This window comes from Syzygium oleosum, unplaced genomic scaffold (genome assembly GCF_021117445.2).
Source record: "Syzygium oleosum isolate NSW1041296 unplaced genomic scaffold, Sole_v2.1 Sole_v2.12, whole genome shotgun sequence".
In the NCBI taxonomy this organism is placed as follows: Eukaryota; Viridiplantae; Streptophyta; class Magnoliopsida; order Myrtales; family Myrtaceae; genus Syzygium; species Syzygium oleosum.
This window is the reverse complement of record NW_026607496.1, coordinates 7,263,926-7,282,801: the sequence shown is the minus strand read 5'-3', so window position 1 is coordinate 7,282,801 and position 18,876 is coordinate 7,263,926. Positions and strand designations below refer to the sequence as shown.

General features: G+C 39.4%; 2 protein-coding genes across 3 annotated transcripts; one reads left to right on the top strand and one right to left on the bottom strand.

Moving 5' to 3' along the window:
* Nucleotides 1-7,626: 7,626 nt before the first annotated feature.
* LOC115672341 (ras-related protein RABE1c-like) lies at nucleotides 7,627-11,742 on the bottom strand. Of its 2 annotated transcripts, none has more exons than XM_056316791.1 (9): nucleotides 11,582-11,742; nucleotides 11,306-11,431; nucleotides 10,143-10,215; nucleotides 9,957-10,057; nucleotides 9,326-9,427; nucleotides 9,086-9,183; nucleotides 8,915-8,977; nucleotides 8,738-8,830; nucleotides 7,627-8,000 (listed from the first exon to the last, which is right to left on the bottom strand). In XM_056316791.1, the coding sequence occupies exons 2-9, from the start codon at nucleotides 11,376-11,378 to the stop codon at nucleotides 7,914-7,916; spliced, it is 690 nt and encodes a 229-aa protein (XP_056172766.1). In that variant the 5' UTR covers nucleotides 11,379-11,431; nucleotides 11,582-11,742; the 3' UTR covers nucleotides 7,627-7,913. The 2 variants fall into 2 exon arrangements, with proteins under 2 accessions (XP_056172766.1, XP_030449993.1); XM_030594133.2 differs by having other exon boundaries at nucleotides 9,362-9,427.
* A 2,811-nt stretch (nucleotides 11,743-14,553) lies between these two features.
* LOC115667127 (uncharacterized) lies at nucleotides 14,554-15,482 on the top strand. The gene is made up of 2 exons (XM_030588742.2): nucleotides 14,554-15,221; nucleotides 15,332-15,482. Exons 1-2 carry the CDS (start codon nucleotides 14,554-14,556, stop codon nucleotides 15,480-15,482), a joined length of 819 nt encoding a protein of 272 aa, XP_030444602.2.
* Nucleotides 15,483-18,876: the final 3,394 nt, after the last annotated feature.

Sequence of the window (18,876 nt, the reverse complement as noted above, 5' to 3'; positions counted from 1 at the left end):
GCATCATTCTCCTCCACTTGAAAAGAACTCGTTCTCGAGTTAAAATCAGAATCTGGATATAACGGCTCTGTGGACTCATGAAACGGTGACAAATCAGCAACATTAAAAGTGTTGGATATGCCTATGCTATGTGGAAGGTCTATAACATAAGCATTATCGTTGATCTTCTTGTTGACAGTGTAAGGCCCATACTTCTTTTGCTGCAATTTACTATAAGATCCAACTGATAATCGCTCTTTACGAAGAAAAACCATGACCTGATCACCTACCGCAAATACCTGCTTCCGCTTGTGCTTATCTACTGCAGCTTTATACTTCTGATTAGCTTCCTCCAGCTTCTGTTTGACTTCATGATGCACCTCCACAATCTGTTTAGCCATATGATCCACTGTTATACTTTTATCCGCTTGCTTAGGCAACTGTACCAAATCCAGAGCATGCTAAGGCGCCTTTGTATAAACAACAAAAAAATGCGACTTGCCAATAGAACTATGAACTGCATTATTATAAGCAAACTCTGCTTGTGATAAAGCAACATCCCATTGCTTCGGCTTATCTCCACAAATGCTTCGAATCAAGTTTCCCAGAGTTCTATTAACCACCTTTGTTTGCCCATTAGTCTGCGGGTGAGCAGTGCTACTGAAATTCAAAGATGAATCAAACAGCTTCCATAAAGTCCGCCAAAAATGCCCTAGAAATTTACTATCCCTATCTGAGGTAATAGACTTGGGCACACCATGCAAACAAACCACTTCCTTAAAGAATAATCTGGCCACACTTACTGTATCAGAAGTTTTCCTACAAGGAATGAAGTGCGCCATCTTGGAAAATCTGTCAACCACAACGAAAACAGAATTCACGCCTCTTTGTGTCCGTGGTAAACCAAGCACAAAATCCATGGACAGATCTTCCCATATATTGTCAGGAACAGGTAATGGCATATATAAACCTGTATTATTAGATTTCCCCTTAGCAGTCTGGCAAACATAACACTTTTGTACGTACCTGCTGACATCTCTACGCAACTGGGGCCAGTAAAATCGCTCCCGGACTGCAGCAATAGTTTTATCACGATCCAGGTGTGCAGCTAATCCTCCATCATGTAAATCACGAATTACCTTCTCTGGTAATGATGTTCAAGGAAGGCAAAGCTGGTTGCTACACATCAAATAGTCATCCTGCACATAAAATTCTTGCACAGGTTGACCAGAAGCACATGACTTCCAAATTTGCCCAAAGTCATCATCATCTGCATAACAATCTTTCAACTGCTCAAACCCCAAGATGTCTTGGCTTACTGTAATCAACAAGCCAGCTCTCCTACTCAATGCATCTGCTACGACATTATGCACACCTGACTTGTGCTGTAATCTGAAAGGAAATTTTTGCAAAAATTGACACCATCGCGCATGCATATCTTTGCTAATCCTCTTCTGACTATTTAGATACTTCAAAGCTTCATGATTAGAATAAAGGACGAATTCTTTCCCAATTAAATAATGCTCCGAGGTCTTCAAAGCCCTTACAATAGAATAAATTTTTTTGTCATAAGTGCTCCACTTTTGTCTTGCCTCGCTAAGCTTCTCACTGACATAGCAAATTGGTCTGCGCTCTTGAGATAAAACAGCTCCTATACCAACTCCACTAGCATCACAGTCCACTTCAAAAAGTTTATCAAAATCAGGTAAGGCAAGAACAGGTGCAGTACATAACTTTTCCTTCAGAATAGCAAAACTATTCTCTGCTTCCTCTCCCCATAGAAATTTGTCTTTCTTCATACATTCAGTAATCGGGGCTGCGATAGTACTGAAATTCTTAATAAATCGCCGATAGAAAGTAGCCAACCCATGAAAACTCCTAACGTCAGAAACTGTTTTAGGTGTCGACCACTCTCTGATTGCTCTTACCTTCGCCTCATCTACCTCTATTCCTTCAGCAGTAATAATAAACCCCAGAAATAACAGCTTATTAGTTAAAAAACTGCACTTCTTAAGATTAATATACAGCTTATTAATCTGCAAAGCTGTCAATACCTCCCTTAAGTGTAATAGATGATCCTCCTCGGTCTTACTATAAATCAGGATATCATCAAAATAAACTACAACAAATTTGCCAATAAAATATTTCAGAACCTGATTCATAAGTCTCATGAAAGTGCTTGGAGTATTGGAAAGTCCGAAAGGCATCACTAACCATTCGTACAACCCCTCCTTTGTTTTGAAAGCTGTCTTCCACTCATCTCCGGGCCGAATCCGAATCTGATGGTATCCATTCTTCAAATCCAGCTTCGAGAACCACTTAGCACCGTGCAACTTATCCAGCATGTCATCCAATCTCGGAATTGGAAACTTGTAACCCACGGTTATCTTATTAATGGCCCTGCTATCTACACACATCCGCCAACTCCCATCTTTCTTAGGAGTCAACAAGGCCGGAACAGCACATGAGCTCATGCTATTCTGAATGTGCCCCTTTCGCAACAACTCATCCACCTTCTCTTTTAGAATCTCGCTTTCTTTAGGACTAATCCTGTAGTGCGGTAAATTAGGCAGACTAGCACCAGGAATTAAGTCTATATGGTGCTGAATATCACGCATAGGCGGCAACCCATCTGGAATCTCTTCAGGCATCAGTTCGCTAAATTCCTTCAATAAAGGCCTGATTGCTTCAGGCTGCTCCTCCACTTATAATTCAGCCTCAGTCTCAATTGCTTGTTTCACGACTAGCACGTGAATCTGTCGGGTCTCCTTAACCTCAGCTTCAAATTTCCTCGTAAGGGTAAGGAAATTACTTTCAGCAGATTGTTTTCCTTTGTTCTTCAGTGGCAGTAACGTATACTTCACTCCATCCTTCACGAGGTTATACTGATTGCTCATTCCCGAATGCTGAGCATCTACATCAAATTGCCACGGTCTCCCAAATAACACATGACATATATCCATATCTACTACATCACAATACAGCTCATCATGATATTTTCCAATGGAGAATGGAATTTTGCATCGTTCAATCACCTGAATGCTTTCCGCTCCAGATTTAATCCATCATAACGTATAGGGACTAGGATGCTTCTCCACGGGTATTCCCAACTTCTTCACTGCCTCCTTCCCAATGATATTCTCCATGCTTCCACTATCAATAACCACAGCAAAGATCTTTCCCAGAATGGTGCACCTGGTTCGGAATAACTGATGGCGTTGCGAATCATCTTCCTGTTTTGGAGCTAATATCATTCTACGCACCACACAGTTTACTTGCTCCTCTTCTTCATCTTCAAAATCATCGTCCTCACCATCCAGCGCACAGCAATATCCATCCTCCTCCTCTTCTCTCGCTGCTACGTTTACGGTCTTTCTCTGAGGGCATTCATTAGATCGGTGCCCAGGCTGATTACACCTGTAACACTTTATCGCTGCTGGTTTAGCATAAGGGTTAGGGTTCGCAGTTTTCTGTGCTTGCGTTCCCTTATCCCTCGCATTGTTCATAGGGCGCTTTTCTACCGCCTTATATTCCTGATTTCGCCCTGCGTTAAAGCGATTATTGAAACTGCTCTTCTCTACTGAACTGCTCGAACTGCTACCTCGATAATTTTTGTAGCCTCTTCTTCCCCTGTCTTGCTACATCAATTCTGTCTTCATCGCCATATTCTTGGCTTCAGTTAAATTTTGCAGAAACTGTACTCCTATTTTATCTCTAATGAAGGGTTTCAAACCATCAAGATATCTGGCCACCTGCTGTCCCTCCGTCTCTGATAAATTATTTCGCTCCGCCAATCTCATAAATTCGGCTGTATACTCATGCACAGTCCGATTGCCCCGCTGGCAATGTTGGTACTGTTGGAACATAATCTGTTTATAATCGAGTGGAAGGAATTCCTGCTTCAACAGCCTCCTCATTCTAGTCCAAGTTCGAACTCTATCTTTCCCTTCTCGCTCCCTCTTATTCTGCAATCTCTCCCACCATGCAGACGCACCCCCCTTTAATCTACAGGCTACTAATCGCACCCTTTTCTCACCAGGGGTCTCCATATAATCGAAAAATCTATCTATATCAGCAAGCCAATCCAGAAATTCTTCTACGCCCAGACTTCCATTAAAATAAGGAATATCGACTTTCAATTTAAAGTCATTACCTTCACGATCGTCGTAACGTCGTCTTCCATCTCTCTGATCATATCCTCTTTGAAATCCTCCATGACGACGTCTGCCGCCATAATCAGCGCGTTCCGCATCAAAATAATCGTTTTCTTCTTCTTCCAAACTCTCTGAAAACAGAGGGTTATGCAACCTGCGGACAGGAACAGGCCTATCAACAGGATCACCGCGAGCAAGATCTGCACCCGGCCTTCTGTCGTTCCGCCGATTCCGGTTCACATCAACGCCGAGACCTTCGAACCGATCTGTTAACTCGTCAAATCGTTCTTCGAAACGACGAAGACTTTGATCGAGTCGTTGATCCAAGCGTTCCATTAAACGCTGCTCCAAACGTTGCAGCGCGTCGTCCCCAAGGGTTGGGGCTCCAGTCTCCTGAGCATCGTCACGAAGACCACCACCAGTCGCCATTGGCTCTGATACTACCTGACGCAGCGTTCAGCAACTAATTCAAGCAAAACCTTGCTTAGAGAAAGAAATCTCGAAATTCAATATTAATGATAATGTTCTGAATGTCAAAACAAACCCTTAAACAAGCTTATGTACCTATAACATAACCTTACTAAAATTGGAAAGCGTAAAACATCAAAATTAGGAAATTGCCTTTTTTTTTAATTATAACCCTACTAAAATTGGAAAGCGTAAAACATCAAAATTAGGAAACTGCCTTTTTAAATTAACTCATAAAAAATATTAAAATAATAGAAAAACCCATCTAAACGATCTCGAATCGCCAAAATCCATCGTAGATCACAGCCAAAGGCAGTGAGTTGTGTTCAGAACGCCGTTTCGCTTTAACAGACCGAATTTGAGCTCAATCCGATGTCGTTGACCGGGTCCGCCGGTTCTAGTCGCATCACCGTTTCGCCTTTCTTTTGGACTTCTGCCTGTCCAATTGGTCCAGAAACGCACCACTAATAGATTCCGCATCATCATCCCACAAGAATAAATCTGTCTGAGCATTAAAGCAAAACGAATGACGATCGATCACAGAATATCACATCATCATAAGTGATGAACACACACCATAATCTCCTCCAATAGTTGTGGTTTGCCCAGTGGTCGGTGCATGCTTAGTTTCAACATCTTCAACGCCGTCACCGTGCAGAGACAACAAAAAAATGATGAACAGGCTCCCAAACTTAGATCTAAATCAGGAGAGATTGAACGAGCATAGAAACACATTTAAGGAACTCTCAAATCTAAATCTAGATTAGGAGAGAAGAGCTCCTAGATCTAAATCTAGATTCGGGAATGAGAACTTCCAAAACTTGAAGAAGTCAAATAACTGCTTCCACTACCACGTGAACTCACCGTATTCCTCAATTTAATTTGGTCAATTTAATCATAAATCTTTTGACAATTTGCCAATGTAGTGCTTCTAGCTAATTTTGGCTGGAAATCGCTTATGTGGACGCTAGTCATCTTACGTGGCATGGGCAGAGCTAAGGCAAGCAATTTTTGCAATTTTTAATCAATTTTTTGAATTTTTTCTTTTTTTCCTTTTCTTTTTTTTTTCTTTTTAGTACGATGGTCGGCGAGAGCATTGCGGCCCTTGCTGGCCACAACCAGGGCGTCACAGCCCTGGTCGGCCATTGGGCGAGGGCTCGTGGGCCTTTGCTTATGTCGAGAAGGGCCTAGGCAAGGGCGTTGCGGCCCTCGCCCTGATCTGGTGACCTTCATCGGCCACTACCATGGCTGCAGACCGGCTAAGGGAAATAAGGAAAAAAAAAGAAAAAGAGAAAAGAAAAGAAAAGGAAAAAAATTGAAAAAAACTATTAAAAATTGAAAAAATTGTCTGCGTTAGCACCGGCCGTGCCACGTAAAACGGCCAACATTCACATCAACAATTTCCATTCAAAATTAGCCGGAAGAGCTATATTGGCAAATCATTAAAATGTTAATGATTAAATTGGCTAAATTGAAAGGTTTATGACTGAATTGACATCCATATAATAAATCTAGGGTTTTTTGGTATTGTTTTCGTTTTATAGAGTCAAGTAAACTCCAAACTTCACAAACTAATCTATGTGGAACAAATTGAGATAGAACACATGAAACACAATTGTCCCACTCTACTTACCTAGAGAACCTTCCTAGTTTGCATTGCATATTATAGTAATTAAGAATTGTGCTTGCACATAAACTCAAAAGCCTTGTCCCACGTTGGTTGAACAATTAAAATTATGAGTTAGCATATTCTATAAAAGATAAAACCTCTCATTTTCAACTCTTAAGCAAGCAAGTAGTAATTTTGTAATTCTTAACCCGTTAAATTAAAACTAAAATAGGTGAGATACATAATAAAATGCTTAAAGAATATTTTTGTATATAACATATATGAAACATACTTTTTGTACACATTTATTGGTGGGGCGGATCCCCGTCTCCCCGATTTTCTCCCTTCCATTTTTTTATCTTGTGGATAAAATTTGCCCCGGATTGGGGCACCGACCCGTGTCCATTTCTACAGTCGACTGTCACTAAAACTAGGAAGTTTGTCCCCCTGCATTGCAGTGTAGATGTATCTAATTGGGACACTTTCACTAGGTAGCACTTTGAGAGATTTCCCCTGTATACTAAGCTAATGAATGGGGGACTCCAGTTGACGATGTAATTACATCAATAAACCACCACTAAAGTACATCGCTCACCACGTACGGAAGTGAGGGAAAGTGTGATGAAGAAGCTGAGAGCTCTTCCTAATTAGAAGTTATGGCAAAGAAACCCCCACGTTACATGTAATGAATCAAAAAGGAAGCTGGGTTCTCCTTAATCATTTGCCATCATACCAGACAGTAGGTCAGTTCGAAAGTCAAAGACGATCAATTGCGATCATACGACTTCGAAATTCAAATCAATGACTAAGACAATAAGCTCATAGAAAAAAATCTGAGCATTTCATGTTTTGTTAATCTAGCATCTTCACCACACATAGGAGAAAGCACTAGTGATGACCCAAAAAGAACTTGAAGCCGTTCACCCAGCGTAAGGCACTAGCTAAAGAGCCCGAGTACACAATTGGAACTGCCGTGAAGAGTTTCATCTGCATCAAACCGAAACTTAATGCAAGTGCTTTCCCAACTTTCGCAGTAAAAAGCTGCTTCATATCTTGGAATGTCAAGGAAGAAATGGGATTGCAATCCGATGATACCAAATACTATAATCCACACCAATCAGATGTACAGTACTCCATAGAATCCTAACCCTCTTTACCAAGTAGAATGGAGTTACCCCCCTTTTCTTTTCAACAAATACATCATATCTCACCTTCAGTCAGCGGCACACTTATCATTAATTAGTAAATGCACTTTAAAAGAAAAAAACCAAGGACGATAGAGCATACAAAAGAAAAAAGGAACTCCGTGAGAGTCGTAGCAAAGCAAAACAGAGCCGTGAGCATTAGCACCTCAAAAGGAATTTCAGCATCTATAAAGAGCTTCACTTTGAAGGGCAAATGAGACTAATTTGTGGCTTAAAACTTACCAGAATATCATAGCAACCTTTTCCAGGAAAAAATACAGTAGAGTTGATAAGGTGATGTCAAACTTAATGAGATAAAATCCCAGCAGGAATCTGCACATAATTAGTTCCTCATATTACAGTTGCCCAAGAATTCATTCTTCTATTGGATGTTGACAGATCTACCATCCACACAAAAAGCAGCATTTAGTGAGGTAGTATAGCGAGAACAATGGGAGCAACCGGATATATAACAAAATCAATTTTCCCCACTACTGCAGTGACTTGAGCAAAACTTGCTTAAGAACCGCAGCAAGCAGATCTCTGCGGCGCTTGAGAGGACCCTGATGCCTGATCAGGCTGATTGATCCTAATTGCTGCTTGAGGCTGCAATAGTTTGACCAAACAGCAAAGAGGTCAAGAATCGGGAACAGATAATTGATATCTGCAGAAAGAAATTAGACTCTTTTTCCTCCTTTTCCGGTACTCTCAGAGGAAAATTTTCAAGAAACTTCAAGTGCCAACCTAAAATGCCCCTCCAGCCCAACAAAGCGCGCGCGCACAGAATATCCGATAGAAAAATTTTAAAAGCATTTGAGCTGTATCTTGTTGGCAAAATAGAGTTTGTTAACACATGTATAGGTATTGAAAAACCTATTGAAGAGGACAGTTTTGCACACAAAGCTAGATTTGGCCTTCAAATCTAGGTCTTCTTTATGGTACACGCTGTGTCACCTTTTTTAAAACAAGCCAACTTTATCACCATTGATTTGGATGGTTAGTTAGTTCTTAAAAAAATAACTACCTATATCAACGGTGATGGAGGTGGCTTGTTTAAAAAAACACGATACAAAGACCGTGCACCAGAGGTTAATACAAAAATTTATTCGCGAGGCAAGAGACATCTGTGGAAAGCCGTGATAATACTTGTCGGCAGAACAGGTTAATCTGGTCAGCTCTTTACTAATTATGCAGTACTACTTATTTACCCACTGCATGAAGAATGAGATGTTCCGTAAGAAAAGCTATGACTGTGGTCCCTGGCACAATCTATTTTAATGAGCAAAAAAACTTGATAAGCACTGAAAATCACAAGCTTTAATCGTGATATAGAAAACACGTACCTCAGATCTTGTGTCGTTTTCTGCAAGCCTTTGCTTGATAGCTCTCGCTATTGAAAAGAAAACCTCCTCTACATTCAAGTTTGTCTTGGCACTCTGAAATAGAAGACATACTCAGCACTGACAGGAAGTAACAAAATCTAGTAAAAATTTCAATAAGAGAAAGCCAACTGTACTTACAGTCTCAAAGAACTTGATACCATATTCATCGGCCAGTGCTTGGCCCTTTGAGGTAGGAACAGCCTGCAAAAGGAGAAGGACCCATCAAGTACTAACAAATATCAACAAAAATGACCAGCAGATGAATGTATAACAACATGGAGGCATCCATGATGCAGGGATATGACATACCCTTTTGCTCTCATCCATATCAGCCTTGTTACCGACAAGTATCTTGTTCACATTATCAGAAGCATGCTGTTCAATGTTACGGATCCAATTTCTGATATCTGAAGGAAGAGATAAACTGAATCAACCTAAAGGAATAGGGTGTGCAAAAGACAAATAAATCCTGGATCAGAACAGGACTGTACTCCAAATTGACACAATTATGTTAACCTAATTTTCAAACATGAAAGAGAAAGAAACAACTATGCAAGAGATAACTGATGAGGGAGAACCAATTACTGTTGAAAGATGATTCGTCAGTCACATCATACACAAGGAGTATACCCATGGCCCCACGGTAGTAAGCTGCAACACAAAGATAATCCGGTTACCAACTTCAACAATCACTCAGGCTGGCAGATATGGACAGCCATAAAGAGAGAAGTTGTTACACAAAATTTTTCTGATCAAAGCGCGATCAGTAAGGACCTAATTACATACAAGGCATAAGCTGTACTCCTGCATATAAAGTTCTCAAGTATAAGCTAAGATTTTATGAACTCACTCTTCAATATTGAGAAGGCAACTCTTGAAAGCAATTCAAAACATAACCAACTATTATGTTATGACATGAAGTGAAATGCCAAGGACGAAGCACTACGTAAGTATGTATGTACTCTCAAAATCAAATAGAAAAAGAAATCCTGATATTTTTAAAACTTCCACAGAAAGCAATTGGAAAAAAACTGGTGAAGGAACTATTACCCATCCATATTATTAGCTTTTCCTTTTACTGGCCAACATTTACTTTATTGGGTAAATAAACATTGATCCAACTTATGAGTTAAACATTCGCCACCCCATGGCCCAACTGTATTTGAAGCCAGACACTGACCAGTTGTAATTGTTCGGAACCTCTCTTGTCCAGCAGTATCCCAAATTTGCAATTTAATTCGTTTTCCATCTAGCTCTATAGTCCTGATCTTGAAATCGATCCTGCGAATTAAAAAGACAAGCTACTACGATTAGTTGCGCTTCTCAACATCAGAACTGAAACAAAATTTGTTTCTGATAGACCCACCCAATAGTTGTTATAAAGCTGGTAGTAAAGGAACCATCTGAAAAGCGCAAGAGGAGGCAACTCTTACCGACACCTGCCATAAGTAATGCCAGAAGAGAAGGAGATATGAGATGATCACTGCTAGTCCATTTCAGAATTGACAAGTAATTGAAGCATTAACTCACAAATTACAATATTTCGAAAAAAAACAGTTTGTACATGTACAAAGGGGATAACATATCACACGCTTAATCAATCAAATGTTTGTATTCATATGTCGTTCTCCTTTACAAGGGACGGTAATAAATGTTGTTTTGCTATGAAGGATAGCGTAGTAGCACTTTGCTAGTTGGTGATGTCACGTCCGCATACAATGTCGTATGAGTATTACATAAATTACTTTTTCCCACATTCAACTCCTTAAAAACTTCCTTTCCACCTTGAAAATATGTATAATATGAAGATGATCACATTAACGAGTGCCTATCAGAACTGGTTAACCATATTTAGAAAGGAAAGTTTTAATCTTCAAAGCAATGACGAAATAAGACAATACATTAGATATTGCGATTATTCCTTGTATGGTAGCTTAACATGTCAGTCTTTAACAAATATAATGTTAAGACCATTAAAGAGAACTTTTCACTCAACATACTAGCAAAACAAGCAGTATAGATAACCAAAGTAGTCCCAAAACAACAATCCAAATGGTCTCCAATCCACCAAGAGATCATACGACAATCTACAAAGCCTCCCTATTAGTCTAAGGTACCAAGCCACTTAAACCTCGCTAAAGTATATGCCAGTGCAGTCTTTATGCCATCAAAAAACAAGATGAGCTCACCCTACCACTATCTTCCTCAGCATTTCAGTCGAAATCCCCAAACTTAGCAGGGGTTCGGCTCCGGGTCCCGAACCCAATGAAGAAAGATCGTACAGAACAACGATACGAGATTATCATCGACTCTTTTCCCTAACTTCGAATTCGACAACACCAGCTAACCAATCAAACATAGCCCAATGCCCAGTTCGGACCACGAGAACTCCAAATTCGAGCCGGATTACAACTGAGAGACAACGACGAGATCGGGTTCTGGTTACGGGAACCACCGAATCCATTTCTCGCGCGCAAGCGCAAAAGCCCCAGAAGAGAAAGGGGGAAAAAATCGAAGGGCAGGGCATACCGCTATCGCCGATCAGGAGGAGCTTTATGAGGTAGTCGTAATCGGCCCGAGCCCGCGCCGGCGCGACAGCCATTCCTCGTACTCAACAACACCGCTCGACGCGCCCGACCTCAGGCAGACAAGAACCTATAAAGGAAAGAAACCGACCAAGATGCTACGTGAGCGAACCAGGCCCAATCGAACACACCCATCGAGCCGGGTTCCAAATCGGGAACCGGAGCGACAGCGAGATGGAGATCTCGCCGTCGCGCCGGGCGGAATTGTCGCGGAGGATACCAGATCGGGAGCCGAGGGGGCGAGGCGGGGAGAGATCTGGCCGGCGGCGGCGGCGTCTCCGATACGTCGGCGCCGGACAGCCGTTGAGAAAGCGGAGGAAGAAGTTGCGCGGAGAGAGAGAGAGAGAGAGAGAAGAGGGAATATAGAAGGGGAGGGGGTCGAGGGCAATGTTGGATTAAACAAACGTGGGGGGTGTCGAGGGGTTTGGAGCCGTTGGATTTGACATTGAGCTTTCGAATCAGACGTGTTCTCCAGAGACGACCATCCAAGGAGGGCGGGCGGGCCCACGTGATATTATCGAAGTGGTTTTGACCATACCGATAAATTTTGGAAAAGTGACATAAATGTTCATTAAACTTTAGCTTAATATACAATATGATTGATAAACTTTAGCTCAATATATAATATAGTCCCTAAATTTTTAAAATGCTCCATGTTGTCTATGAACTCGAATTAATTGTAGGATAACATTGAACATTAGCTTATAGTTCATGACTAAATTGAACTTGTACCAAAAGTTCGGGGACCACATTGTACATTAGGCCAAATTTCAGGGACCATTTTTGTCATTATCCATAAACTTTTCGTTCTTACATTTTTTTTTTAAAATTTAAATCTCATGGAGTACATGTATCCAATCGAATTTGAAATATTTGAAACTTTTGCCCCGCGCACACACATACAAATGAAAGTTCACTTATAAGTTTCTCATAATTTTTTGAAAACAAATAATATTACCGATGCCTACGGGGTATATATGAAATCATCACCAAGGAGGTTGACTTAGCGATAAATGGGTCACATAATCTATAAACGGCTCGTGTTGCGTGGCCTAGCTGCGACATATCTCGTGTGGAGAGACTTCCTGACTGCTAGTATATTTATTAAAAAACCTCGTACCTTTGGGTTTCGCACTATGGATCGATTTGGAATTTTTCATAGTGGTTGTAGGACTTTTTATAGTAACGTTAATAAAGGGTCATGAGTGTTGATCGCCTGTCCCTATCCTTTTTGACAATAAAGACTAGTCTGTTTATAGAAGAAATGAGTCAATGACCTTCCTAAGTGTACACATTTATTATGTGACATGAAGGGGGTTTTTATTTTCAGAAATATTTTCTCTTTTCTCTTTTCAAAATACTCTCATTAGAGTTTACTAAATGGTATTAAAAGGGCAAACGCGCAATTGATATTACATTTAAGAAGTCGTATATAATTTTCTCTTATTTTAATGGGATATTTCCTATTATTTTACCTGGATACTCTTTAAAAGACTATCAACGCACAATCAGAATTGAAATAACTTCTTTGTAAAAATTGCTCACACACAATTACGTTATGCAAAGTTTCTAGCGTATAATATTTTGATAAGACTTACCTAACGTGCAAAGCTTCTAATGCATAACATAGTAGCATGTGAGGAAAACAACTATCAATGTGCAAAGTGGACAAAACGAGAAGGCAATAGTGGATTACCGAAATGACATCGAAGAAAATTATATCACTTAAATACCTCCTCCATTAAATAACTACTCAAAAGAAGGAAGAAATTTGAATAGCACCATACACCTCTTAAGAAATTATACCTCTTTTGACTATTCAACTGGGCAGCATATCGACATATTCTAAGACTAGAGATTTCATCTCGGCATTATCGTAGCCTTAGAACATGCATTTTTTCGACTATTCAAACTGGCAGCATAAGGATGTACTTTTTAAAACTAGGATTCTAAACAACTATTATGCTATCTTGACATTAAACCTGTTAAATGGGTGGGTCGAGTTGAGTTTGGGTCGGGTCATAAATGGTCCGACCCAACTTGACTCATTTAACCTGTTTATGATCCATTTATCACAAAGCAAATTTCTCGACCCATACTTGACCCGACCCATTTAATCAAATCTAGAAAAGCTTAATTCTGATAATTATTTAAAAAAATTTGTATTGCTAAAATATTTTAATGCAATACAAATCTAGTGAACAATTTATATTTTTTTTTAAAAAAAATTGAGGCTCTATTTGTCTCTCGGAAAATATGACATTTCTAGAAAATGTTTTCAAGAAAACGAAAATGTTTTTTTAATAATTTTTTATTTTTATTTTTGCAAATAATATTTTAATTAATTTTCTTTTCTTTTTCTTTTTTTCTTTTCCTTTTTCCTTTTCTTTTTTTCTTTTTTCTTCTTCCCCACCTGTGGCCGGCCTCCGGCCATTGCTGTGGCGGGCCACCGGCAGAGGAAGAAGAAAAAAAAAGAAAAGAAAAATAATTTTAAAAAATTAAAATTAAAATTAAAAAGTCAGAAATTTAAAAATATGAAAATTGTTATGAAATACATGAATGAATATTTATTATATTCAATGTACCTATTATGGTACATTTGTAACCTACATTCTACATACAATCTCCAATGAATGTTCATCTCCCTATTCAATGTATGTATTCAATACATTGACATTAATGATATGTGCATTCTTGTTTTCTTATAAATAGGAGTTTAGTTTTGGTCATTGGATAAGAAATGAGAACATAATGAAAAGAGAAAAATATATATCTTTGGTGTTTATCTGCATTCTCTACTTAATCTCTATTCTCTCTATTATATACTTGCAATGCAATATTTTTTTTTTTTGGTAAGGAATTGCAATGCAATATTTTACAACAAGTTATCTGCACGAAGATCTACCAACTAAGTAAATAATTTTTGCAAGGTAAGTGTTCTCTTTGTTTTCATTAATCAACTTATACTTCATCTTCTCCTATCAATTCTTCATTTTTATTTTTCTTGGCCTGAAGCCAATTTCCAATCTAAAAAGTATCCTTTTACTCCTGAAGTGGTGGTGGATATTTGGAAATCGTTCTAATTAATTTAAGGATTCATTTGTTTTGCAAGAATTATGGCAAATATTGAAAAAGCCCAAATTCCACATCCTGGAAGTGAGTGAAAATAATTATCTATCCTGGTGCCTTGACATGGAAATGCACCTCCAAGGGCAAGGTCTCGCTAATGTAATTACAAAAGACGGAACCTCAAATGCAAAAGATAAAGCAAATGCACTGATTTTTATTCGTCATCATTTGCATGAGAGCCTGCAGACTCAATATTTATCCGTTCGAGACCCTCAGAGCCTGTGGAAGAGGTTGAAGGATAGGTATGATCATACCAAGACTGTTATCCTCCCTCAAGCACAATATGACTGGCAAAATCTCAGACTGCAAGATTTTAAATCAGTGTCTGACTATAACTCCGCTTTATTTGATATTGTTTCTCGGCTTGAGTTATGCGGTATCAAGCTCACTGATGCGGAACTGTTAGAGAAAACTTTCCCCACCTTCCATGCTTCGAATATTGTATTGCAACAGCAATACCGGCAGCGTCAATTTGCCACATACTCTGAATTAATTTCTAGGCTCCTCACTGCTGAGCAAACTAATGAATTGCTGCTCAAAAATCATGATCTTAGACCCGCTTGGTCAAAAGCATTGCCTGAAGCACATCCTAACTCTGAGAAAAATACTGGCCATTTTAAGGGCTATAAGCGCAGGCAAGAACATAATCCTCGAAGGGGTGGCAAGAAATTTAACCGTCCTAGGAAATCTAACTTTGGCCCGAATCATGACAAAGAAAAGAAGCAAAAGAGGTGACTAATGAAAGTATTTGCCATCGATGTGGCATGACTGGGCACTGGTCACGTACTTGTCATACGCCAAAGCACTTTGTTGATCTATACCAGGCATCTTTAAAAAATAGGGGCAAGGGTGGTGAATCTCACGCCATTGAAATTAATCCTACTGCCATAACCATTGTTGAGGCCAACAATATCTCTGTTGGTGGGACTCCTCTTGCTCCTGAAGTAGCAAATGCATCCCTGGATGTCTCTGATTTCTTTGAGGACCTCTGATTACTTTGATGAAGAATCAAACTGGTGGATGACAACTTAGACTTCGAATTTTATGATTCTAATAATTTCTTTTCTAGTTGCTTTTCTTTAAATGTATTACATTTTATTGTTCTTTAATATGGTTATGCAATGAAATGCTTATGAACCTGATATAATATTTATTATTTTGAAATTTTATTTGACCCTATAACTAATATGAAAATTTTATGATGCTTGACACCTGAAGTTGTCAACATAAATGCAAATGGAAAATACCGAGAAAAAGGAAGATGTTTGTTTGCTTGATAGTGCATCAACACATACCATATTTCATAGTAGACACTTTTTCTCGAGTATGACATTGCATAAGACACATGTCCATACAATATCAAGTCCTATTCCGATTATTGATGGTTTCGGGAATGCCACAATTGTTTTGCCAAAAGGCACCATCCTGCATATTGAGGATGTGTTTCTAAGCAGTAGATCAAAAAGGAATCTGCTTAGCTTCAAAGATGTACGCCGTAATGGGTACCATATTGAGACTATTTATGAGCAAAATAAAGAATATATTGACATTACCTCTTATAAGATGGGCCTGAAAACCATCCATAATAAGCTACAAGCTTCTTCTATGGGTTTGTATTATGTTAAGGCCGTTGAAACCGACTCCACCATATCCTGGAGATTGGTAAACCCTGATCAGTTTAGATTATGGCATGATCGCCTTGGTCACCCTGGCGCTTCAATGATGCGTAGAATAATTCAGAATACAAAAGGGCACCCTTTAAAGGATACAAAGGTATTGTTGTCCAAAGATTATAATTGTGAAGCTTGTTCACAAGGAAAACTCATTACCAAACCTTCTATAACAAAGGTTAATCTTGAATCCCCTTTATTCCTGCAAAGAATTTAGGGTGATATTTGTGGACCAATACAACCACCAAGTGGACCGTTTCGATATTTTATGGTACTAGTGGACGCATCCTGTAGATGGTCCCATGTTTGTTTATTATCTATGCGCAATGTCACCTTTGCACGTTTACTTGCGCAGATTATAAAGCTCCGGGCACAATTCCCTGATTATCCAATTAAAAGCATAAGGATGGATAATGCTGGTGAATTTACATCAAAGAGTTTTGATACTTATTGTGCTTCACTCGAAATCGAGGTTGAGCACCCGGTCGCATATGTTCATACTCAAAATGGATTAGCAGAATCCTTGATTAAACATATCCAAATCATTGCCCGCACTCTATTATTGAGAACGAATCTCAACGATATAGCATGGGGTCATGCAGCTTTGCATGCGGCAGCCCTAATAAGATTGCGCCCCACTGCTAGTCTCTTACAATCTCCCCTTCAAATGGTTCTTGGTTATGAACCTGGTATTTCACATTTACTCACCTTTGGTTATGCAGTACAGGTGCCTGTAGCACCGCCAAAAAGAATGAAAATGGGTCCCCAACGCCATTTGGGCATTTATGTTGGGTTTAATTCACCATCCATCATTAAGTTCTTGGAACCAACTACTGGTGATCTTTTTACTGCCAGATTCGTAGATTGTCATTTCAATGAGACTATGTTTCCATCAATTAGGATACCTAAAACTGACATGGCTACGAAGCAAAAACCACTTAAGGTTTTCTCCTGGAATGAGAAAAATTTATCTCTATTAGACCCAAGAACTCCTGAGTGTGAAAACGAGGTGTGGCTCATAATCCATTTACAGGCTATGGCCAATAGACTTCCTGACGCATTTAATGATGCTACTAAGGTAACGGAGTCTCATATTCCAGCTGCAAATGCTCCAACTAGGATAGCTGTTCCCGAAGGAAAAGCTAAAATGGATCAAAATCCCCCACACTTGAAACGCGGTAGACCGATAGGATCAAAAGACACTGTTCCTCAAAAACGAAGGGGAAAGAATTAGGAATCTGCTCCAGAAGAGCTTGGTGTTATGCTTGCTCCCAAAGAGCTTATTGCCCCTGAAGAGGCACAAACCCATGAAAAGATCACCAACCCTAGGAATGCTGAGAATCCCATTACATATTGTAATGAGATTTGGGATCGGAATGAAATCATCATTGATGATGCTTTTGCATTCTCAGTTGCTCATAAAATTATGGATGACGATTGTAAGCCGCAATCTATTATTGAATGTCGTCAAAGGCAAGATTGGTCTAAATGGGAGGAAGCAATTAAGGCTGAATTAGCTTCCCTAGCCAAACGAGAGGTTTTTGGACTCATAACTCGCATCCCTAATAATGTAAAGCCCGTTGGATATAAATGGGTATTTGTCCGGAAACGAAATAAGAAAAACGAGGTTGTCAAGTATAAAGCCCGACTCATTGCCTAAGGATTCTCCCAGAGACCTGGGATTGATTATGATGAGACATATTCACCTGTGATGGATATGATTACATTTCGTTTTCTCATTAGCCTGGTACTATCTGAAAGATTGGAAATGCGTCTTATGGACGTTGTGACGGCATATCTATATGGCTCATTAGACTCGGATATTTATACGAAAATTCCCGAGGGATTCAAAATGCCTGATGCATGCACTCCCCACAACTTATTCTCAATAAAATTGCAAACATCTTTGTACAGGTTAAAGCAATCCGGTCGCATGTGGTATCAACGCCTAAGTGAGTACCTAATTAAGGAAATGAACAAGAATGATCTTATCTGCCCATGCGTGTTTATTAAGAAATCAGAAACCGGATTTGCTATTGTAGCAGTTTATGTCGACGATATAAATTTAATTGGAACTCCAGAAGAGTTAGCTAAAACTGCTGAGTATTTGAAAAGGGAATTTGAAGTTAAAGGTTTGGGTAAAACCAAACTTTGTCTTGGTCTAGAGCTTGAGCATAAAGCAAATGGAATAATCGTCCATCAATCAGCATACATTGAAAGATTACTTAAACGCTTCAACATGGACAAGGGTCACCCATTGAGCACTCCTATGGTTGTAAGGTCTCTAGATCCCCAAAAGGATCCGTTTCGTCCTAGAGAATCTGATGAAAAGATACTTGGTCCTGAAGTACCATATCTCAATGCAATTGGAGCTTTGATGTACTTGGCACAATGTACGAGACCAGATATCGCTTTTGCGGTAAATTTATTGGCACGTTTTAGTTCTGAGCCAACTCGAAGACACTGGAATGGAGTTAAACACATTTTTCATTATCTCCGAGGAACCATAGATTTGAGATTATATTATTCCAAGGATTCCACTACCTCTGGTTTAGTTGGATATACTGATTCTGGATATAGATCCGATCCACATAAAGCTCGCTCTCAAACCGGTTATTTATTTTGTTATAACGGCACCGTCATTTCTTGGCGTTCTACGAAGCAATCGCTAGTAGCTACATCTTCCAACCACTCTGAGATTATTGCTTTATATGAA

Excerpts from the sequence above, each read along its gene's own strand:
- LOC115672341 (XM_056316791.1), bottom strand. The coding sequence starts at position 11,378 with ATGGCTGTCGCGCCGGCGCGGGCTCGGGCCGATTACGACTACCTCATA. Across the intron at positions 9,184-9,325 it reads CATCAGTTATCTCTTGCATA|ATATCAGAAATTGGATCCGT; the intron begins GTTGTTTCTTTC and ends CTCTTCCTTCAG. Across the intron at positions 8,831-8,914 it reads GTATCAAGTTCTTTGAGACT|AGTGCCAAGACAAACTTGAA; the intron begins GTAAGTACAGTT and ends CTTCTATTTCAG.
- LOC115667127 (XM_030588742.2), top strand. The coding sequence starts at position 14,554 with ATGGAAATGCACCTCCAAGGGCAAGGTCTCGCTAATGTAATTACAAAA. Across the intron at positions 15,222-15,331 it reads AAAGAAAAGAAGCAAAAGAG|GGGCAAGGGTGGTGAATCTC; the intron begins GTGACTAATGAA and ends TTTAAAAAATAG.